At 50.7% G+C, this 24,193-nt stretch overlaps 1 protein-coding gene across 3 annotated transcripts in view; it reads right to left on the reverse strand.

The window, feature by feature from the left end:
- Ap2a2 (adaptor related protein complex 2 subunit alpha 2) overlaps positions 1-23,797 on the reverse strand; it is a 52,654-nt gene extending 28,857 nt beyond the window's left edge. For all 3 annotated transcript variants that reach the window (XR_010048437.1, XM_063251958.1, XM_063251957.1), the window contains exon 1: positions 23,584-23,797. Coding sequence is in view for 2 of the 3 variants with exons in the window: in XM_063251958.1 (XP_063108028.1) it covers positions 23,584-23,650 (67 nt within the window). In the remaining variant the exon portion in view is untranslated. The remainder of the gene's footprint in view (positions 1-23,583) is intronic.
- Positions 23,798-24,193: the final 396 nt, after the last annotated feature.

The raw sequence follows: 24,193 nt of genomic DNA on the forward strand, positions 1-24,193 counted from the left end.
GGAACTCGGCTCTGGGACACCCCCACAGATAGCGCTGCAGCCCCAACACCTCCCACACCCAAGGCCAGACGGACCACTGCTGCTGCTGGTGTTACTTTTAGTTTTGTTCTTTTTTTTTCTTCTTTTGAGACAGATCTCACTATGTTGCCCAGACTGGCCCGTACTTGCTATTCTCCTGCCTCAGCCTCCTAAGCAGCTGAGCTAAGGCCTGGGTCACTGTGCCCAATAACCACATGTCTCTTAACCTCACTGAGACTGGGTGAGAACCAGCACTAAGCCCACAAGGGTGTTTACGATCATGTGTGGTGCCACACGGCATGAGGTACGCCGTGTGCAGGAACACGACTATTCAGAAAGCACCAGTAAACCAGCCTTGACGTGCAGGGTCAGCACCCAGAGAGCCTGAGGCAGGAGGATCACAAGTTCCAGCCTAGTCCAGGAAGTTGGCAAGACACTGTCATAAATAAAAAAGGCGAAGGTTGCAGCTCAGCATAAAGGCCTTGGTTTCAATCCCCAGTAACACACACACACACACACACACACACACACACACGTGCGCACACACATGTGCCCGGCACAGACAGAGCTGACAATTAAAATCCCTTCTTAAAGAATTTGCAAGCCTCTGCAGCACCATTGGGGCAGCCAGCGAGCCTCTGCTCTGCAGCTTATCCCCTCAGTAGGATCCGCCCAGCGCTCCTTGCCTGCTCCACCTGCACCATGGCTAGAGACCTTGGAGGGGTCCAGTATGGACCCTGGGTGGACTTGGGAGCCCCGAGTCCAAGCCCCATCTGTACCACTGAGCAGCTGCAGGCTCTGCCAGGACTTGAGGCAGCCTCCTTGGTACTTTAGGTTTTGGAGGGTTTCTCAGTATTTCTTTTCTTTTTGGGACAGCTTCTCACTCAATTAGTCAATTGCCAAGACTGGGCTCAAACTTTTGATCCTCCTGCCTCAGCTTCCCAAAGTACTGAGATTATAGATAGGCGCCACCCAGCTAGGCCTGGCATTTATGATGGGTGATCCACCCCAGTGGAGCAGGACAGGGGCAAATTTCCGAAATTTTCTTCAACTGTCCTACCTTAGCTAGCGTGTGGCACATGCCTGTGGTCCAGCACTTTGGGCAGCTGAAGTGGAAGTAGTACAAGTTAAAGCCCCCAGTTGAGATCCAATCTTAAACAAGAACTAAAAAGAGCTGGGCACAGCTCAGTGTAAAGACTGGATTTTAACCCCAGTTCTGGGGGAAAAAGTTTGTTGAAGCAGTCTTGTGAGCCTGGCTGAAAAAGTCACCCATACACAATGTCTCAGCCTCAGTGCATCCCTGGGGAGGGTGCACATGACAGTGAGTGTCCCTGTGTGCGGCTGTATGTCCCTGTGTGTGCCAATATGTGCCTGCATGTGTGTCCCCCACACAGCACACAGATGAGCTCTCCAAAAGGGGCTTCGGGTTTGGTCACAGATGTCACCTCTCAAGCACCAGGACCAGTCACCCTGCCAGGGACCAGCATCGAAGGCAGAGACAAGCAGGGATGCAGGACGACAGAGGAAACGCTGCTGCTGAGCTACATCAGCACCGCTGCTGAATTACAACAGGATGAGCAGCACACAACTCAGTTACAGACCAATGTAGTATGTGACAGACACAGAAGCTACAGCTTCTCAGCAGCCCACCTCACTTACGCACACAGCACACATTTGCACACGCACACTACTCAGAGCAGGGGAGCCGGGCCAGGTGCACATGCCTATAATCCACCCGGGACTCAGGAGGCTGAGGCAGGAGGACTGCTTCGAGTTCAAGGACAGCCTGGGTCACACAGGAAGACCCTGTGTAAAAGAAAAAGGAAAAGGATGGCTTGCTCCCTGAAGGGCAGCAAGGTGAGGGTCAGAAGTGGCTCTGAGGCAACACTGGCACAGATGTGCCCAGGCCAGAAACCCCTGTGGCCAGCAGGAGAGGAGCAGCACAGAGTCTCTAGGCCTGAGAACAGGACAGGAGTGGACATGGTGTCCCTGTGAGCATGAGAGCCTGGTGGCCCCCACGACACAGGCACATCAGGACTGGTATCCCCCAAAAGACAGGACTCAGACAGAGCAAGAGGAGACAAAGCACAGTTTCACTCCCAAAGAGCCAGCCAGTGTGGGACAGAGAAGGAGCTGCAGCAGCGAGAGCCAGGGCCACCAATGGTGCTGGTGCGTGAGGGAAATTGAGCCCTCAAGCCTGGCTGGGGCAGGGCTCCTGCAGAGTGAGCACTAGTGCACAAGGCCCTGGCTTCATCCCCAGCACTGTGAAAAATAAACAATGGGAATCTACATAGTGTCGCGTCGTGTGTCCTGTCGCAGAAGGGCTCAACAAGGCGAGGAGCACAGGGCGGACAGCAGCGCCTCAGGAAGATACCCACAGAGAAGCCTGGGCTGCGAACAGTGAGCTTAAAACAGACTGGAAACCACTTAGCAGAAACAAGATTTACAGACACTCTAAAAAGCCACTGGATGCAAGGCTATGGATCTGGTTTCCGCACTGAAAGGAGAAAGAGGCCAGAGGAGAACTACTCTACATAGTAGCAAAAACTGGGAAATTTAAAACCACAGAAAAAAATCATGGTAGAAATTAAGAGGACTAGCCAGGTGTGGTGGCACAATCCTGTCATCCCAGCACTCAGGAAGCTGAGGCAGGAGAACTGCCGCAAGTTTAAGGCTAGCCTGGGCTACATACCCAGAATACATGGGGGAAAAAAGCCAAAAGCTGAAAGTCAAAAGTCGAAAGCCATTTGGGCATGGTGGTGCACTTCTATAATCCCACTATTCAGGAGGCTGAGACAGGAGGGTCATTGCTACTCCCAAAGAGCCCAAGTTTAAAACCAGACTGGGGCTACAAAGTGAGCCCAAGGCCAGCCTAAACTGCACAAGACCAAACACACACACACACACACACACACACACACACACACACACACACACACCTAGTCAAAAGCTAAAAGCCAAAAGCCAAAAGCCAAAGGACTGGAATACAGCTCAGAGGCACAAGTATCCACTCAGTAAGAATGAAGTTGTGAGTTCAATTCCCTGCACCAAAAAAAGACAACAAAGAAAGAAAAAGTGAAGAGTCTTCTGGATGCCTAGGAAAAAGGGCAAAAGGTATACACTGGAGAATCAAAGGACTCTGGCACTGGTGCCTGCCCTCTGCCCACTTGACCCCAGTGACAGTGGTGAGTGTCTCAGTGGGTGCTCAGGGCGCCCTGAACACATCAAGGGTGTCCCCGCCCGCAGGCCACCTTCTTGAGCAGCTGCTGCAGGTGAACTCCCTCCCTCTGTACTCAGGGCCCATATGTAGCGCCCAGGCCTGGACACCCCTGACACACGTGACTTCTGTGGGGAGACAGAGGCCAAGAAGGACCAGTGAAGAGCCAGGGAGTAGCCACAATGCACCCAGGACACCGGGAGATCTCCAGACATACTGGCTACACTATCCCTAGGCTGCAGGAGCAGGCAGGGGGCGGGCTCCCTGGGAACGGCCTGGGGATGCCCACATCTGCCCAGGCACCCCATCCTAGGGCAGGGAACATGCTGGTATCACCCTCCCTCCATCTGACACAAGCTCCATGCAGGGCTGGGCAAGTCCAAGTCCCCAGCCCTGCAGAGCCAACTGCAAGGGACAGACCCAGCTCAGCCTGCACCGGCCTTGGGCTCCCCCAGCTATCTGTATCCTCTCTGCCTCACCCTGACCCAGCCAGCCCACTGCTGCCGGCTGCACGGCTTGCAGACCAAGGAGTAGTAGGCAGCTGGGTGCCCACTGGGAAGGTGGGAGGGCAGGAGGAAGGGCTGCCTGCCTGAGGAACCCTGGCTAGAAGGGATATGGTGACTCAGGCTTGGAGATTCGGTGACCTGGGTAAATGCACCAACTGCAGGAAGTGTCCGCAGCAAGGGAGTGAGCAGAGCAGGAGTCACCAGGCTGGCTCGGCTGTCGCAGGTTCCCAACCCGGAATTGCTGAAAGGGATGCTGCATGGACAGTGTGCCTGCTCTCTAGAGGCTTCCGACATCCCAAGGACACCCAGGGAGGACAGTAGCCTCTGTCACCAACAGCTGCAGCCCAAGTGGCCAGGACCCTTAGCCAGAGGTGCCGGCGTCCCACACAGCGCATCCTGGCCACGCCAAGGCTGCCAGGCAGTAGCACAGTTCCCAGGGAGAGGTTGGCAACCCTCTCAGCGCTGTGAGCCCAGGCTTTGGCCTGTGGGAAGGTGAAGCTGGTGGTATGGCTGCACCTCCTGGTCCCCGCCACCCCACACATCCCCATGGCTGACCAGGTGGCACTAGCGCTGCACAGAGAACACATTTCTACCCTCATGCGCACTCCAGCACCAATGTCTGGGGTCAGCCTCCATGCCAATCCCCAGGGCTGCGGCCACTGCCCATTGTCAAAAAGCCAAACTGTTGAAATCTAAAGTCTCTGACATGTACAACAAATCTTGGTCTAAACAGTGTTGTAGTCTCTGTGTAAGTAAGCCAAAAACTCAGTTGACCAAGCAAGAGTCTTTTCTGCTTTTGTTATTGCGACTGAGATAGAATCTTGCCATGTATCCCAGGCTGGGCACAAATTCGAAATCCTCCTGCCTCAGCCTCCTGAGTAAAAGTACACTTTTGAAGGAAGACAGACTTGCCAACACTGTCCCACAGGGTCACAGGTGCCAGGCAGCACACCAAGTCCGCCGACCTCTCTCGCCTTGGGTCTGCTCCTGGGACGGCACAGACATTAGCCTGTCCCAGGGAAGGGGCCCGAGACAGCAGACAGGCACACAGGCAACAGGGCCACCACTACGTCCTGGTGTGCTCCTGCTAACACTGACAGGGAAGCCATTGGATTGGAAGGCCTGAGCCGCACACTTCAGAAACAAATGCAGGGACATGAGAAACTGTCCTCCTGCAGGCAGAGGAGTGTACACTGCAGTCCCAAAACAGGGCAGCTTGAGCAGGAGGCCCACACATGCACACCCTAGTGAGGCAGCTTAGAGACTAGAGTAAAAACCAAGGCACACACCTGTAATCCCAGCACTCAAAAGGCTGAGGCAGGAAGATCACTGTGAGTTCAACACCAGCCTAAACTACATGGCAAGACACTGTGGCAAAACAAACAAACAAACAGCCCCTGTGTATTTAAAAGGGCTGGGGCTGGGGCTGGGGCTGGCGCTCAGCACGAAGGCGCTGAGATCTGCTCCACTGAATAGATAGAAGACAAGTCCACATCAGACATGCACCACGCCATGGCTTTCCCCTGGATCCGCTCACTCACAGTCCTTCTGTCCTGAGCTGTCAGTCCCCCTCGGGACTTGAAGCCCTCACCCACCTTGCCCAGATTATTAGCTGCTGTCACTCAGCACAGGCTCCCCGGGCAGCTGCTAACTCTGGGTGACATGCACATATGACCTCATCACCAAAGCCCCAGCAGGGTCTGGACGTCCCCACTAGGCCACAGAGACTAACAATGCCATGAGCGCCTGACACGTGTATGGACCCACACAGGCACTGTGTGGACTCCACGTCCACCCCAGCATGGCCTTGACAGGACCCCTCCCAGGGCAGCCCTGTCCCTTCCCTACCAGCAATGGCAGAGGCCCCACTGTCCACAGTCCTGCCACACCTAGCACCGCCCAGCACCCACCAAGGCCACCCCATGGGACAAACAGGACCTCCCCACAGTCTCCTGTTGTACTTTCCTGATGGGCTTTCCCTTTCCGGCAGACTGAGGACTGAACCCAGGGAGTGCTGAGCTACATCCCCAGTTCCTATTTTAAGACAAAATACCAACTGGCTACCTAGGCTGGCCTCAGCTTTCAACTCTTCTACCTCAGTTCCCTGAGTGACACCACACCTGGCCCTGACGGCTTTCAATGTGCTCCCAGGACATCTGCACAGTGGACCCTCAGCTGATATACTCAACACACTCTCATGGCGGCTGTAGCTCAAGTTGGGTGCAAATGAAGACTATCTTTCCCATAAGAAATAATGGGGGGAGGGGGCTGGAGATTTAATTCAGCGGCATAAGCGCCTGCCTTCCAAGCAGGCAATCGTGAGTTTGATCCCCGGTGCTGATAAAAAGGAAAAAGACAAAAAAAAAAAAAAAAAAAAGAAAAGAAAAGAAAAGAAAAAAGAAAGAAAGAAATAATGGGGGGAAAAAGGGAAAAAAAAAAAAAGAAATAATGAGAAAACCCATAATGTGTTCTGGACTTCCCACAGGACTCCTTAACTAGCCTTTTCATAACAAAAATAGTTGTATAATGGGCCTAATTACCGGAAACATCCGTGATTTCCTAGTGTGCTCACCAAGAAGTTATAAAATGTGCCTGGTTTACCAGAAACAATTTCCCACTGTCCTCACCATGCAAGCTAACATCTCTGGCTTGCAGGAGACAGGCTGAGATGAAAGGTAGCTGCTGTTTGGAAGCAGAGTCCCCTTCCCCGAGGACATCGGGAGTACCGCTCTCTGGCGTCCTTCCTCTCCTCGGCAGAGTCTACAGCCCACTGGGCACCTGCTTCTGGCTCACCAGGTCTCAACTTTTCCAGAACTAAAACGTGGTATGAGGCTCTGTCTCTCTGTCTTTCCTTTAACACTGTTCTTTTCAACTGTGATCCTTTCTTTCCCTGCCCTTTCTTCCTATCTTTTCTAGCTTTTGGGGGGTCATTTTGATGACAGTAATCATAGTGATCACTGACCACAATTACATCCCCAAATGCGTATCTGGCCTCAGACTGATGCTTACCTGCACTCACAAATGCTTTTCTGGCATCGCAAGTCTTTACTTGCAACTGCACAAGCAGCCAGCATTTGGGTTACAACCCAAGACTTTGGGTGAAAATTAAACCTAAAATTCCAGTCATAACCCAAGTTGTTCGTGTGTTATAACTTGAGGGTCCCCTGTGTAACTATTTTGGAAAAATGTATATTTAAATATATCAACTTTTTAATTCAGTTATCAGCCTTATCACTGAGTTCTTTAAATATTGTAGCAGCCACCCATCATAGCACATGCCTAACTTCCAGCCCTCTGAAAGACTGAGGCAGGAGGATCTCAAGTTTGACTCTAATCTGGGCAATTCAGTGTCTCAAAAAAAAAAAAAGGCCTAGAATATAGCTCAGTGCAAAGGCCCTGAGTCCAAAACCCAGTACAAAAAAAAAATCTTTATCTGAAAAATTACTTTCAAAGATTTTCTCTCATTCTTAGATAGTGTTTTCACCTCATAAATAGTATTTTGAGTCAGGTATGGTGATGTGTGCCTAAAATCCCAGTACTCAGAAGACTGAGGCAGGAGGATCACCACAAATTCCAGGTCAGCCGGGGCTACATAGTGAATTCAGGGTTCAAGTTTCAAGGTTCAGCCTGAACCTTATCTCAAAAAAAAGAAAGAAAGAAAGAAAGAAAAGGTTCACCCAACTCCCAGCTCCAGCAGTGTGGAGGCTTGGCATCTGCTCAAGCTCTGCTCTGGCGAGCCTGAGGGGTCACATCACAAAGATCCTGGCCCCAGACAGGCGCCCCTCTAGATGCAGCTGTGTGCCGTACTGGTCACCAGGCCCAGCCCTGGCCAGCTGTCAGGTGAGACCACGCTGGCCCACACAGTGGTCAGGCCACACAGCAGTCAGGCCTTGGAGCCCCACCCTAGTGAGCACCAGTCCTTCCCCAACTTTCTCAGGGCTCCTGGGCTGAGGTGTGCTGTGCTCCCCCGCCTTCTCTGAAGGTCTGCTGCCACTAGTTCACAGCTTTGATAGTGCTCACCTGGCCCAGGACTTGTTCTTATGAGAAATGTTTTTCTTCCTTCTTTGCTTTTGCAGAGCAAAACTGAACCCCTCTGCACTACACCATAGCCCATCTTTCTTTAAACTTTTTATTCACAGACAGAATCTCACTAAGAAGCTAAATGGTCCAGCCTGGGCTCAGCTGTGGAAACCACCTCTCAGCTCCCAAAGGTGCTGGAATCACAGATGTGTGCTACCGCACCTAGCTTTCCTTTAATATAATGTACACAAATTTTCCATTTTCCTTTTTTTCTAAAATATTAAAGATTGAATCCAGGGTCTCACGCAGAGCAAGGCAAGGCCTCCTGCACTGAACTGCATCTCCAGCCCAAGTACCTTATTTTGCGATGGGGTCCTGCTAAAGTGCCCAGCCTGGCCTGGAAACTAAGCAATTCTCCTGCCTCAGATTCCCAAGTGCCAGGGTTATGATCCTATGCCACCACACCCACTTGCATTTCTTCCTGAGTCACTTTCACAGCCCTCTTTCTAGGAACCTGTCCACTTCCACCAGCACATCTAGTGTTCAGGCACTGGATTATTCATGTAACAGCACTGCCCTGCTTGTCAAACCCCTCCAAGCGCCAACCTGCCTCCACATGAACAGCAAAATCTGGAAAACTTTGCCTGGTGTTCACAACTGCTCAACAGTAGAGCCGCCCCAGAATGAGCCGTGCAGTACACCTTGCCATGGACACGAGAGACAGTGCTTCAAGTCTAATACTGCTTCGCCCAAATCTCTAGTGAGAAAAGGTAGGAAAAATGTTAAGAGAAGCCCCAGGAAGTGCGCACCAGCAGCCCCTGCAGAAGGTGCTCCTCCCATTCCCTCTGATGCCCTCCAGCTTCTGGCACAGGAAGCCTTCAAAGTGAGGTGTTCCCACTGTGTTTGATGATGTACAGTGTGCACTGTGTTTAGATGCCATATGGATATTTCCACATCTAGGATGTTAACTGTGTTAAAATCCTGGAAAAATGAATTCGTAATATAATCTGGGGGCCTCAGAGCCAATTATTTGGCTTTCCATTGCTTCTCATGGGAAGGAGTGTTGAGTTCCAAATCCCATTGTGTTCAAGGATGCAGCTGGGAGGAGCTGGGCGCTGAGAGCTGGGCACCTGCCCCGGAAGGTCTGTAGTCACTACCCCTTGTCTTGAAGAAGTGGCCTATATCTCCACTCTTCTCCCTCAGCCTAGCAATTTGAAAAATTCCGTTGATTCTGTCAAAGAGCCAGCTGTTGCTGCAGCCTTTATTTTCTCCTCCCATTGGTTCTGGTTGAGTCTGCTGCTGCTCCATTGACCCAAGGGAGGAGGCCAGTTAATGACTTGGGGCTGCACCAGCTGCACACTCCCCACGCCTTGTGGCACCCATCCACACTCAGGGACATCGCTCTTCACCTTCAACCATCCCTGGTCGCACCTGCATCTTTCCTGGGAAAGACTCATTATCACGGGGTGCTGCTTCTGAATTTCCCAAGTGTCCCCTGTCCCACTCCTTGTCCACTCCCTGCAGCTGGAGAACAGACTTTTGGGCTTTAACCCTCATCACACGCAGACCTGGATGACCCAGGCCCTGCAAGGCTGCTGTCCTCCCAAGTAGGGGCAGCAGTGCACACTGTTGTTTACCTTCCCATTCTCACCCTCTCCTCTGAACCGGGCTGAATGATCAACGGTTTTATAATTGGCATTTCTATCTCCAAGCCTACTACAAAAGCCAATCTCTGCCCAGCATGGTAACACATGCCAATGATCTCAGTACTTAGGAGGCTGAGTCAGGATGAGTGCTGACTCAGTTTGAGGCCAGCCTGGGCTAACAGGGAGTTCAAGGCCAGTTTCTATTACATAGTGAGGCCCTGTCTCAAAAAACAAATCTCAACCTCTAGCTGGCCATGGTGGCACATACCTATAATCCCAGCACTCTAGGAAGGCTATGGCAGGAGGATCTCTGAGAGTTTAAGACCAGCTTCAGCTGTATGGTGAGATGCTGTCTCAAAGATAAAATGAAATGAAGTGAAATAAAATAAAATAAAAAATAAAACCCTACTCCGGGAGAACATGGCAGACAGATAGCAGCAGCTACCGAGGCTCTCTGAGAGACCCAGCTTAGAATCCAGGAATGGTGCGGAGTGAGGAATCCTAAGCAAGAGGAGATATACCCTGCTGACCCAAGAATGAACTGGGCTGAGAGAAATCAACTGGGAATGCAATCCTGGTGCTACAACAGGAACAGATAAAGCCTCATCGTGGAAGCTGGAGCCTGCGACATTGGAAGACATGATTTGGGTTTCCTGCCGCAGCTGCTGCATCTGAATCAGCTCAGCAGGGAGAGAGACTCGCGAAAGCTCTGAGAACGAGAATCAGTAAACAGAGTTCAGAGTGGGACAGGCAGGGAGCCGTGCATCGACCTGCGTTGAGTGAGGGAAACTGGGACTCTTCCATGGTCTAGGAGGCTCCAACAGAGGACATTCTGGGGCTAGGCAGACTTGCCGGAACAGGGCGCTTGTAGTGACCTCAGTCACATATCCCCCTCTCAAGCGGGATTGGTGAGCAGTGCCTAGCCTACGTGACACTGCTGGCTGAGACCCAGTAGGTTAGCACAACCCAGGTCCCAGTGTCTGGAGGTGCACCCTAGCAGGGAAGCCTTCAGTAGGTTGACCTGGAGGGGCAGGCCCCGCATAGGCTGCCCAGTCCATAACTCCCTGGTGAGCTGCAGTGGGCAGGAACACCTAGCCAGCGCAATTCAAACAGACTGTGGCTGACAGGGAAGGAAGCTGGGCCTCCTATATACGCTTGCATATATAAGGAACAAAGAATATGGGAAGAGGGAGCAACAAGAAAGGCTCCTCGGCCCCCAATCCTGAGAAATAGGCAATAGCAGACACAGCACCAATAGACATAAAGCGCTATCTCCAGAGCCTCGTAGACAAGTTCAGGAATGAAGTTATTAATGACCTAAAGCAAGACATAAGCAGAATAGTTAGAGAAATGCTAAGCACTACCCAAGAAAAAACAGATGGTGGAATGGACGAACAGAAAAAAAGGGCAGAATTGTTTGATGGAGAAAATAGAGGAAACAGAATACGTGACGCAGGTTCAAAGAGATTATCAAGAAACTAAAAACTCTATCGAAAACTGGCATAACAGCTTGAAAGAAACTAAGGATAGATTATCTGAACTGGAGGGCAGATTTGTAATATGGGAGCATGAAATGAAAAACTTCTTAAAAACAACAAAGAAACAAACAGCAATAATACAAAGACTAGAAGATGATAAGAGGATCTATAACTTAAGAATAAAGAACATAAAGGAAGAGGTAGGGACACAAACAAATGAACTACAAAAGTTACTCGCAGAAATAATCCAGGAGAATTTTCCTAATTTAGCAAAAAGTAAAGATACTCAGATGTACGAAGCATACAGGACCCCAGCCACCTACAACCCAAACAGAGCTACACCCAGGCATATAATAATCAAAATTCCAGAAATCCAATATAAGAACAGAATATTAAAAGCTGTCAGAGACAAGAAACAGATCACTTACAAGGGAACACCCATCAGAATTATAGCAGACTTCTCGGCACAAACCATCAAATCATGAAGAGCATGGAGGGAAATAATTCAAGCTTTGAAAGATAATAACCTCCAGCCAAGATTGCTATATCCTGCACAACTATCCCTGGAAATTGATGGAAAAACAAGGTGCTTCCAGGATAAAGAGAAACTAGGGGAATATGCAACCAACAATTCAACTCTACAGAGATTACTGCAAGATATTCTAAAAAAGAAAAATACGAAGAATCCAGAAATAGTGGCAGAGAGGCCACAATGAATGAAGCAGAAAACAAAATGCAGAAGACAAACTGACAACTAATGACAGAAAAAAGAGCTCAACAGAAATGAGGCAGAGAAGATTGGATGATAGGAACAGCTATTTTGGAGAAAACAACATCATAATAGGTAATGCTGATTTAATATCATCTTGTTTTGAAGTCCCATCAAGCTTTTGTTCTTCTGTCTCCATAGGTCTTAACATGTTGTATCTTATTGGATTTTATTATATGTGATAGTATAAACAAAAACTTTTATAGACAAGGAGATTACACAGAAACCATTGTTCATTTTCTGTTAGTTGATTCTAAATACCCTGTAATGCTATCACTCTCTTGAATGGTTTTACATTGTCTTGATACATTTGATGCTACAATATACAAAGTTATACTCAAAGATTTCAAGGAAAGAGACAATATGGTAACTACTTTTATGTCGGGATTATCTTGTGGTGAAACACTTAATGGTTTAAATGGTTATATTTTGATCTGCGCTGTTTTGTTGTTATGCTCTCTTTTATCTCAATCTCCATTTTATTATTTACTTTTTTATTTTTATCCTTTTAATTAAGGGAAAAATAAATAAAAAAATAACAGGATATATTATAGTAACCCACTTTGATTTTCTATTAACTTGATTTGAAGCCCTGTATTGCTCTCACCATCTTGTTTTGACTGATATTCCTCTATTCTGTTTTGCTTGATAGTACCAGGTTCGAAAGTTTAGGCAACAGCTGTGAAGATAGTGGAATTCATTATGAGGCCCATTCTGGTTGACTATTTGAAGACCTGTAATGTCTCCAATGTTTTGGTTCTGTTGGTTTTGTTCTTTACTGTTTTGTTCAATTTTATTATAACTGATGATATAGGCAGTTCTACTGGAGATATGGGAGGCATTATGGTAACCATTGCTGATCACCTTGTATTATGTTTTTACATTATCTATTATGTCCACTCTTTTGATTTGACCGACTCTGTTCTGTTACGTCACATTTGGTTTTACTTTCTTCCAAAAAAGTAATAAGAACTGTGGGAGTAATAAAACCTAAAAAGTGTAATAGTCATTGTACAAAAGAGAGGAAAAGAAAGTGCTCTAAACGGTATAACTGCATGTATATGTAAGTGTATAAGATAGACAATGATATTACTGAGTTTTGTTGGATCATTGAATAGAACTGTTTGCAGTCTCACTATTTGAATGTCCACTTTATATGCTTTAATTTTGTAACTTGAACAAATATTTCTAAGATGACAATATGTAATCCATTAACTAGTGATTTCCTACTGTTTATTTTTTTTCTGAAATTCTGTACAACTTGTACCTTTTTTCTGCTTTTTTTTTTCTTTTTCTCCTTAAATAAAATTTAAAAAAAGAAAAAAGAAAAAAAAATAAAATAAAATAAAACCCTAAGCCAGGTGTGGTGGCTCACGCCTGTAATGCCAGCACTCAGGAGGCTGAGGCAGGAGGATCGTTGGCGAGTTCGAGACCAGCCTAGGCTACAAAGTGAGCTCAAGGCCAGCCTGAACTGCACAGCGAGACCCTATCTCAAAAAGACAAAAAAATAAAAAATAAAATAAAGCCCAGCATCTGACTCCAAAATGACTATTCTATTAACAGAAAGGAAATCAATCACACTGGTCAGGAGCCCAGGGCAGGAGGACACTAAGCACAAGGCCAGCCAGCCCAAGCTACGAGGCCAGACTGACCGTCTCAAGGAGGAAGGAGAGATAGTGGTAGTTCCTGACTGCCCCCAGGACACCCACAGTGCCCTCCAAGCCTTCTGAGTTGCCTCATCACTCCTCCCGTTGGGCACCACAACATAAGTCACCTGACCCAACCCAGAGTGCGTCCTTGGGCCACCTGCAGCTCCTGAAGGATCCCCATATCACCTGGCAGTGCCCCAGCTTCACTGCAGCCATCTTCAGGACAGAAGGCCCGCCCCATCTCCTGTAAAACCGAAACCCTCACCTGCCAGCCAGTCGCCCACCCTTCTTAACCTTCTCTGCTGTACAGACGGGTCTCCTCATGGACTCTATGACCTTGTCTTCTCGGGCTCCACCTACCAAGATACAAACTCCAAATGAGGGCTGGGGATTTAGCTCAGTGGCATAAGTGCCTGCCTGGCAAGTACAAGGAAGAGTCTGATCCCTGGTACCAAAAAAAAAAAAACAGTCCAGATGAGCATGAGGTTTTGTCCGTCTTCTTCACTGCTACTGCAGCTTGTGTCTAGAAGCTCCCCAAAGCCTCCTGTGGTCAAAGTGGGGCTTTTCAGAGGCGGCGCTCCCTTCTGCCTTCTGCCCTGTGATGCCTCTCTGCCATCTACCTGGCCTTGGAGCTGGCCGACCATGAACCAAAACCTCTACACACTGTGAGCCAAACAAACCTCTGCCTCTCTCCTTTGGGCCAGATACTGAGTCTCAGCAACAAGGAAAGGTGACTAAGCTGCCATCATCCCAGCAACCCAGGGCAGCACCTGGCCCTGCAGCAGGCCCTCAATAAATTCTTGTGAACAAACACGTCACTTGAATGCAATACGCAACCACTTTTAAAGTAAATGTGAGAGAAACAGCTACAAAATGAAAAATAATGAACTCTGAAGTTTAGGGCTAGGGAAGCAGGTAGCAGTGTTTTATAATTTTTTTTTCTTTTTGAGACAGGGTCTCTCTATGCAGTTCAGGCTGGCCTTGGGCTCACTTGACTGTTCAGGCTGGTCTCAAACTCACAACAATCCTCCTGGCTCAGTCTCCTAAGGGCTGGGATTAAAGGTACGTACCACCATGCCCAGCTATAATTCGCTTCTTACATTATATTTTTTAAATGTTTTCATCTTAGCTGAATGTGATGGCACACACAGCACTCGGGAGGTACCTGTAATCCCAGCATTCAGGAGGTGGAGGCAGGAGGATTGCCATGAGTTTGAGGCCAGCCTGGGCTATATAGTGAGTTCAAGCCCAGCATGAACTGCATAGCGATACCCTGTCTCAGAAAAAGTTTTTGTCTTAAACATTTCCATAAGAGAAGATGAACAAATAACAAGATTCACGCTATAGAAAGGGCTGGCTGATGACTATTGCAAGACTGGAGGCAAATGCAGCTGAGGGTGGCACACATGCTAGCCTGAACAAGGCCCTGCAGCCCTTCCTCAGGAAACAGAAGATGTGTGAACAAGCAGTCAGAACACTGGGAACAGACCAAGCAGCCAGCATAACAAAGCCTAAGAATGAGAGTGATCTCTAGGGGGACGTGGATGCATCACACCAAAATGCAGGGCTGCTGCCAGCTCCTAGGGGGCGACACCCAGGTGCCTGCCCTGACAAGCACTGCCCGGGCCACTGCTGGGCCTCATGGGAGGGAAGCAATGAGGCCACTGGGACAGGAAGGGACCACCCAGCCACAGAGGGCGACACATGCCACAGACACAGAACTTGCTCTTCCACCAGGGCCAAGGTGGCAGGGCACCACGCCTGCTGGGTCCCAAGGCTCTGTGCTTCTGACAGGCATGTCCTCTATACCCCACATGCCCTCAGCTACCTCTCTGTGCCTCGGTTCCCCGCCTGTGCTAAGTACTGAACTCCTGTCCTCCCCAACAGTACAATCAGAGAAATTCTCATTATTGTCCATCCCTCTCTGCTGTCCAGCCCAGGCAAGGAGTCACAGCTTTGCTCTCTGCTCAGCCACGCCCAATGCAGGGGCCAGGTACCATGGGATGTGTACCTCTGCCTCTCCACTAGGATGTCAGCCCAGGAGAGCAGCAGCTTTTGTCAGCATATTCAGTGCACAAAACAGGCACCCAGTAAACTTGCTGAACAAAAATTTCACCTAGAAAACATAAAGCCAGATGGGGAGACACACTCTGGGAACGGCAACATGCATAAGACTGAGGCAGAAGGACCCCATTTCAAGACTAGCCCAAGACGCTGTCTGAAGAAGAATCTGACTCTCCTGACTCTACTGTGAGGGCAGAGTACACCCGAGAGGTGCCCCACTCTCCTGAAGAGGGCAGACAAAGGCTCCGTGGGAGGGAGCAGCCCTGGCCAGCAGAGCCCCTGGAACTCAAGAGTGCCCCACTGAGGGCCTCCCCTTTCACACCTGCTGTCCCAAGAGCCCTTCTCCCACCACCCACTGCCTTCTTCATTTCCTTGGATTCATCCTCTCAGTTGCCATCTTCACAGCTGCAGACTACTCCCCACTCTCACACTTCACCCCTGCCTGTGGCCAGGGGTGCACAGTAAGTCTTTTCATAAGTGTGTTGTTCTTGCTTGTACAAGGCTTTAAGATCTGAAAGTAAGGGGCTCTGGCCACATAAGTAACCACTGTGGGTCCCCAGTGTCACGTTGCCACTTGTGATCTGCTCAAGAGATAGTGAGTGGATGAATACATCACACAACAACTCAAGCCACAGACCTGGAAACTCTCAGGACACCGCATCAGCCCTGAGGGCATCGCTTACTATCAGGCAGCACTGGGGCAAATGAGAAGTACCCGCCCAACACTGGCCCCTTCCCCTCAGCCACTCGAGGGAGAGGGCTCACCAAGCAGTGCAGGTTGGCCTCACAGCGATCCTGCTGCCTTGGCATCCAAAGTGCTGTGATTACAGATGTGCACCACCTTGCCTGGCTCCAGCGCTCGATTCTGTGCAAAGGCAGCGCTGCATGGAGCTAAGTAACGAGAGCTAAAGCCCTACTGGGACCCTGAGTTAACTCAACACAGGGACCGAGTTACTCAGAGGGAGCAAGGCAGAGAATCTGAGAGGAAGAGGAACCAGCACCTGCACAGAATACACAGCCCCCAACAGCCCTGACCCCAGCAACACTGGTCACAGTGCCGTGGGGGCTTCCAAGGTAGCTGTACTGCATGGGGCAAAGGGATCCCTGAAGAACAGGGCTGAGCCGGGACGTGCCCTGTGGTGCTCCCTTCTATCTCCCCGGGGCTGGTTCCCCATGCCACTAACCCAGCTCTGTGAAGGCAAACCTTTCAGAGCTTTTAGTGACACAAATGCCCCCCCGCCACCACCTTCCTGTGCCTGTGAGGGAACCTCATACCACGACCATCTGTATCAGGAAGAAGGTAAACCCAGCGTAGCTCAGAGCCTTGGGGCACCTAAGTGGCTCCTACATTCACACCACCCACTTGAATCAGGGACACTGGCTGAGCCGTGGGGTGGGGGCCAGAATGGCAGGGGGAGCACTGTGGACACAGGAAAGACCAGCACAGAACTCCCACAGCTCTCAGCAGGTTTTGCTCCAGGTGACCACAGGGCCACATCTAGGAGGAAAGTGCACAAACAGGGCCGGACTCCTATCCTGCTCTGGCAGGCTTCCCTCGCTCCTGTTTCTGGCTGTGCAGCCGATTCCACCCCCAGCTCTGTAACAGCACTGTGGGGCCCAGCCTCCTCTCCACCAACATGGCTAAGGGAAAGGTGGACAGGAAGTGATGCCCGAATGTCTCCAGAGCCATCTTTCCCCACCCCCAACCTGGTCCCCCCCCCCCAGCAGTACTTCTCAGCAGGACTGCCGTCTGGGCACCGTGGTGGATCCCACCAAGGGCCTGACCTGGCTCTCTCCTTGGCAAGGAGCATCCAGCTTAGCCTGACACCCAAGAGATCTCAGCTGAACAGCATGGATGATGCTGCTTTTCAGGGTACCACAGCTCTCACACCAAGACTAGCAGATGCTGAGGAAGGCAGACACTGCCAGAATCTGCATGTCCAACACCATGACTAAATCCATGTCACCACATGGCCTAGCAAAATTGTTCATTTGTGTTTCTGGGATTGTCTTGCTCTGTTTTTGAGACAGCCCTACACAGTGCAGGGCTGGCCTTTAATTCACTTTGTAGTCCAGGCTGGCCCTGAACTCTCTTGCCTCAGCCTCCCAAGTACAGGTATGCACCACTATGCCTGGTTTGTTTGTCTGTTTTTTAAGTGAGTGTCATTCAGTGTATTTTTCTTTAACCTAGGGGAAAGTTATTAAACTTACTCCATACTCACTGGAAGCCAAAAGAACCATTTAATTTTCTACCTTCCAAACATGAGTTTTAACAAATCCTGGGAGTGCTTCTGTCTGACCAGGGGCAGGGTGAAGGGGACTCTCGCTTTACCACACTGTGGGTGGAGGCAGATCCAATATACTGTAAAGAGTGATGCTCATTGGCCACACACAGAGACACACAGTTCCCCAAGGTCTGGCGGAATCGGTCGTCTGTGGACATCTTGGCACCTGCTGCATTGCTATTATTTCTCTCTGCCTCCCCTGAGAGCCCCCATCAGAGTGAGGACAACCTTGTCCCTCCACTGTCACCCCGTCCTCCGAGCCCCAGACACACAGCCCTGAGTACAGACACACACAAGAGCCGACTCAGGAAAGAGTTCCCTTTGGGCTGATCCACCCTCTTGAAGCCTGCCAGCTGCTCGGTCTAAATCCAGGGCAAAGGTGTCCCAGAACCAAGACTTAGACACTGGAGGAAGCAGGTGTCCCTAGATTCCTCACTCTTGTTCTCCAGGACCATGCTCTGTAGTGAGAATCTGCAGACTCACAACACCCTCAGCACTTTTGCTGAACCAAGCTATTGCAGACTCACAGGAAGAGCTCTGGGTTCAGAATCTTCTAAATTCTAAAATGAGCTCAGGGAGTCGGGCCATGGTCACCACCTGCAGCACATGAGGGAGTCAGTGGGGCAGAAACAGCACTCACATTCCTGCAAATCTGCATCTCGGCTTCAGGTACGATTCATCTGATGCTTTTAAGAGAGGAGGAAATGCCTCTTAATCCCACAAAGACAACCTTTCCAGGAACCATGCCCTTGACCCCGATGCCTATGCCACCAGAGCAGCTGTAAGGGGACTGTCCCAGGTATAGACATGATGCCAAGTACCCAACCAGATGGCACCATTGCTGGGACAGCCACCCTTTGGAGGAGTCACGAAGAGATGCCTCCAGGAACTCAGGTGGGCGTTTTCTGGAAGCTGAATGACCCCAAAAGTAGAGGAGCCCACCTTCCGCATCCCTTCCCACCCTGTACCCCGCACCCCACACCCCGCATCATGCACTTCCCAAATCGCCTTTCACAGAAATGAATGACTCAAAACAGTGCAAAAGAAAATATGCAAGGGGAGCATTCTTTTTCAAAGGTCAGCACTTTTTAATCGACAGTCAGGAAAGACAAAATGGACTTTTGACTTTTAAGTTTCTTTTAAAAAATTTAACAGCAGGATGTGGTGGTGCATATCTATAAGCCCAGCACTCTGGAAGGCTGAGGCAGGAGGATCTTGAGTTCAAGTCCAGCCTGGGAAACTTAGTGAGACCCTTTCTCAATATAAGAATTTTAAAAGGGCTGGGGATGTAACTCAGTCCAAAGATACTAGGTTCAATATTCAGCTCTACATTAAAAAAAGAAAAATGCAGACTGCCAAAGTCTGCATTTTCATCTTTAAAACCCTACAGGAAAACCAAGTACAGTTTCACATTTAATTCTTACACCAAAGCTTACAGAGAATTTGAATTTTTATGTGCCATTACTCCCTGTCCAGCTAATTACTAATAACTGGAAGTTTATGAGCAAACAAATGCTTTACAGTTTAGTCATTCTACAGTGCAATTCAAAGGACATCCAATTCCAGCAGTCAACAGTAGAATGCAGCCCCACAAGCAGCAACCAGCTCTAGGGTCCCCGCACCTGTGGCAGCACTGCACCACTCTCCCCAGGACGCAAAGAGCTCCCCACCTCACACACCTGATGGAGTCAGTGCCACTGCATGGCTGGAAGCAGCCAAACTCCAGCCCCACACCAGGAACACAGGGCAACGTGTGCATCCTCCTGCACACAGCTCCTGCATACAGTGATGCAGCTGGTCTCACAGCTGCTTCTTTCTTCTCCATCTGCCACAGCCCTGCAGTCAGAAGCTCCACTTCTGGCCCACCGAGTGCCAGCAGGATGAGAAGACACAGGGCAGCTCAAGACACAGCACTGTGTCCTGGAGACAGCTGGGCTGAGGGACAGCTGCACCTTGCTGCTGTCCCTGGCACACAGTCTACACGGCTCACCAGGGAGGCCTGACTTCTACTATACCTGCATCCCTCTGCAACACCAACCTACCAGAAGACCACCTCGAGTGCAGCCAGGGATGTAGCTTGGCAGCACAAGTGCCTGCCTGACAAGCTTGAGGTCATGAGTTTGATCTCCGGTGCAAAAAAAAGTACTGCCAGCCAGGTGTGGTGGCACACTCCTATAATCCCAGCACTTAGGAAGTGGAGGCAGAAAAATCATTTTCAAGTTCAAGACCAGCCCAAACTACATAGTAAGAGCCTGTCTCAAAAAGACAAAAGAGGGGCTGGGGATTTAGCTCAGTGGCATAAGCGCCTGCCTTGCAAGCAGGTAGTCATGAGTTCGATCCCTGGTACCGATAAAAACAAAAAAGACAAAAAAAGAAAGAAAAGAAAAAAAGACAAAAGAAACACGGACCACCGCATCCCACGCTAGGACATCACCACAGTGTCTGAGACGTCCACCAGGACCAGGTGCAGTCATTGTGAACACCTGCCCAGTGCATGTGAGGCCCTGCTTTCACCCCAGCACCCTAAGAAGAGAGACGTAACCCTAATTTCTGTATCACTGTCCCTCATGGATATCGCTGGGATAAATGTAAACAAAAGTTCGCAAATAACTGTTATTTTCCCCAGTGTGAGTGGCTCTTTTGTTTCCTTGGAATCCTTTGCCTGAATACACCACCAACCAGTTCAACAGCCCCGATCAATGTGTCTCGAGGGGTCTGTACCGAGAGGGAAAGCCACTCTTGGAAGTCACATATTACACAGTTCCATTTATACAACATCTTTGAGGTCATAAAATCACGAAGCTAGAGAACAGATGAGTGGTGGCCAGGGCAGGGGTGGTAGCTGTAGCCACCAGGGCTGGCACAAGGAAGCCCTGTGATGATGCATATTGTGTACAGCAACAATGGGAGTCACACCAAAACACACGTGCTAAAACCACACAGAGCCACACGTGCACACACATAGGAACACACACTGATGCACACACTAAAACTAGAGCACATAAAACTAATGAGGCCTAAATAGCCTGGTGGCTTGTACCAGTGCCAGTTTGTTGAAAATGTCCTGATCGAGGCGTGGTGGTATACACCTGTAATCCCAGCACTTGGGAGGCTGGGGCAGGAGGATCACTGTGAGTTCAAGGTTAACCTGGGTTACACAGAGAGACCCTGTCTCAAAAAACTACAAAAAGAAAAAAAGAAAGACAATGTTCTGTTACACAAGATGCTCACAGTGGGTGGAGAATACCAGGGACAAGCCTATTTCTTCACAACTTCCTGTGAATCCATAATCATTTCAAAAGAAAAAAATTATTTTAAAACTGGGGCTAAAAAGAAACTTATTTAATCTCCAAAAACTAAGACCAAATGAAAAGGACTAGAATTTTTTAATGACAAGTTCAAGAGAAGGAAAGAAAAACAGTTTCCACGTGTGGAATTCCAGTTAGCCCAGTCCCTGGCCCAGGGGTGAGTGAAGGTCAGTCAGGAAGGATCAGGTTAATTTTCTGAGACACATGAGCTTACTGCCTACGCCACAGGAGCCACAGGCCCAAGTGGCACAGCGTGACACTGGCGGCTTTCCACATGCACTGCTGCCTCTGCTAAACGATACAGGTACCGAACAGCACCTGCCACCACTCGACCCTTACCCCTGTCCCAGAGCTCAGCCAGGTCTTGCAGGGGAGCTCAAGAAACAGTCAGAAAGGTGAAGGAACTGAGCCTGGAGATGAAACATCCTCGGCAAGCTCAAAATGCATCTTTGGTGCTGAGGCTCAACTGTGGCAGGAGAGAGCCAGGAGGGTGAGCTGGGCTCAGGCACCTACACACTCTCACTGCGGGACAGCAGCCAGCTCACTGGCAAAGCCAGGCAGCCAGAGGAGGACCAGCTCTCAACCCACTGCCTTGGCCCTCGATGCAGTCTCCTTGGGTTCCCCCATAGTCAGCTGGCTTGCTGGACATGAGCCTGGTGCTGGGCACTAGGAAGGCCACAGAGGGATGTAGTAGTGACCAAGATACATGCCATACAGGGAAACACAAAGCCGACTGGCAAAGGCAGCACCACAGGGGAGCACTCTGCTCCAGAGGAGAAGAGCAGCACCAGGAAGGGGGGTGGGGGGGAGCAGAACTACAGACAGCAAGGTAAAGAGGGCCCAGTGGATGAGGGGCCTTGAGTGTCCCTGAGGATTCTCAGCTTTGCCCAGCAGGGAGCATCTCACCACTCCCACAGGAAGGCATGGAGTACAGGGACAGTCCCTACAGCAAATGAGGATTCCCTGCCTGTGTCCCACAGAGACTCTTGTGGCACAGAACACATCCAGTATGGTGGCCAGTTGTGTGAGGAGACAATGGTCACCCTCACTGTCCTGCCACTGCCACTTTCTTCAAAGAAAAAAAATGGACGCATAGGCAGGTCAGGAATTTAAGCCAGTAAACCTCCATCCAAAGTTTGACTTCAAGGGCTGGGGATTTAGCTCAGCGGCATAAGCGCCTGCCTTGCAAGCAGGCAGTCGTGAGTTTCATCCCCTGTACCGATAAAAAAGGAAAAAGACAAAAAAAAAAAAACAAAGTTTGACTTCAGAGTAACATGCATGCTTAGTTTTCCAAAACACATGGAGGCTACAAACCTGGGCCTGGGAACCTCACCCCATGGTAAGCCTAAAGGGAGGGCACCTATTTTTCTGAAGAGTTAGGGAAGGGGCAGATGTCTTCTACCCTCAGATACTCTGCCCAGTCCAAAGACTCAAGGGAATACAGAGAAAGTCCGGCTGCACAGCATTTATCAGGAGGTAAAGCTGCCACATTCCTCAAAATAAACATTAACTCTAAAGCCATAGGCATCACACAGTCAATCAATTATTTGCTAGATAAAAGTCTAAAATAAACACACAAGACAGAAAAATGACTATTCTCTTAAGCAGGGAAGGAGACATCTCTGATGCTGACAGGAATTTCTGCCTTCCAAAACCAAGCACCCTCCTGGTGCCATTAGCAGGCCACGCCCTCCCGACCCATTTCACCCTGGGTGGTGTGGTCCCATCCGGGGACACCCGCTGAGAGGGCTTATGCCTGCAGGGAAGCAAGAACGGTCTCCACACCCCACACTCTCTGCTGTGGCTCCCTGGGGGAATGACTCACTTTAGTATTAGTGAGGGAGATCTAATCAAAGGGCAACAAGCCTCTAGAACCGGGTCACCAGCCCTGTCTGCCTGAATGTGGGGTCTCCGGATTCCACACCCAAAGCAAAAACATTCACGCTGTTTTGGAAAAGCCTGGGTTAAATGCTCCATTACTAGAAAGACTGAGATGACATCATGCCGGGGAGGGGCGTCTAGGCCAGAAGCCCCTAGATTGTGGCACAGACTCCCGTCCTGCAAGCTTGTTCCCACTCCTAGATCCCAACACTCCCAGACCACTCACTTCCGCCTGAGTCCCCACCCAGCGATCCCCACTCCAAAACCCAGGCTTCACACTGCACCCTCTCCACCGCCAGGCAGGTCCACATTCCCAGACCTCAGTCCCGTACCAGGGCTCAGCTCCCATCCTCGCCCCGCCCCCAGATTTCCACCCCGGACCCTCAACAGCAATCCAGGCTGAGCCCCCGCCCCCAGATCTTTGACCCTACCACCAGCTCTCTACCCTCAGGCCTCTGCCCCAGCACATACCTAACACCGGTCCCTCACCCCGTACCCTGGCATGCGCCTCCGAGTCACAGCCAAGTCTGCACCCCCGGACCCGTTCCCCGAGCCCCCAGCCCCACCACCAGGTTCGCACAGGAGCCCCGTCGCGCACCCCAGTCAGGGCCCCATCCCCGGTCCCTGGGCCCCGCTGCATCCCCGCATCTCGGGCTCCGGCTCGCACCCGGGCCCGGTCGCCAGATCTCTTGCGCTCTGCCTGCGCCCCCGGCCCGCGACCCTGCCCGGCCCGGGGACTCACAGTTGCGGATGTCCGAGATGAAGACCGCCAGGCCCCGCATCCCGTCGCCCTTGGACACGGCCGGCATCTTCGCGCCCCACACAGGCCTCGGCGGTGGCCGGAACAAAACTAAGCACGGGTGGGCGGCCTCACGCGCGAGCGCCGACGCCTACTACAGTCAGGAGCGCGAGCCCTGCCCGCCGCCGCCTCGGCCCCGAGCGCCGCTCTCCGGGACGCGCACGCACCACGCACGCGCACGGAGCACGCACGCGCGCGGTGACGGCGGGAGAGGGGCAGAGTGCGCGTGCGCAGCGCGAGGGCGACTGCTGTGCGGATTCCCTGGTGCTCGCGGGTCGCCACTTCCCAGGGAAATTGAAGCTCAGAGCGAGACTGCCCGCCCACGCCCAGGAGGATCGCGAGTGGTTGCTGTCTGGAGCTCAGCTCCGTGGAGTATAAGATCACTCCTGCGGACTCAACAGAACCTGGCTGGGCCTTGCTGCCCAGGATCCCTAGGCACACCAGACAGCGGATGACCCTGCAGAAGTCTCCTTTGTGGAGCCAGATGGCTTGAAGAGGAAGCTGCCTCTCAGGGGTTATCCGGCCTTGTTCCTGGAACTGGCCCAGACCCACT

This window comes from Cavia porcellus, unplaced genomic scaffold (assembly GCF_034190915.1).
Source record: "Cavia porcellus strain 051 isolate PalLab524CR breed Dunkin Hartley unplaced genomic scaffold, mCavPor4.1 scaffold_6, whole genome shotgun sequence".
In the NCBI taxonomy this organism is placed as follows: domain Eukaryota; kingdom Metazoa; phylum Chordata; class Mammalia; order Rodentia; family Caviidae; genus Cavia; species Cavia porcellus.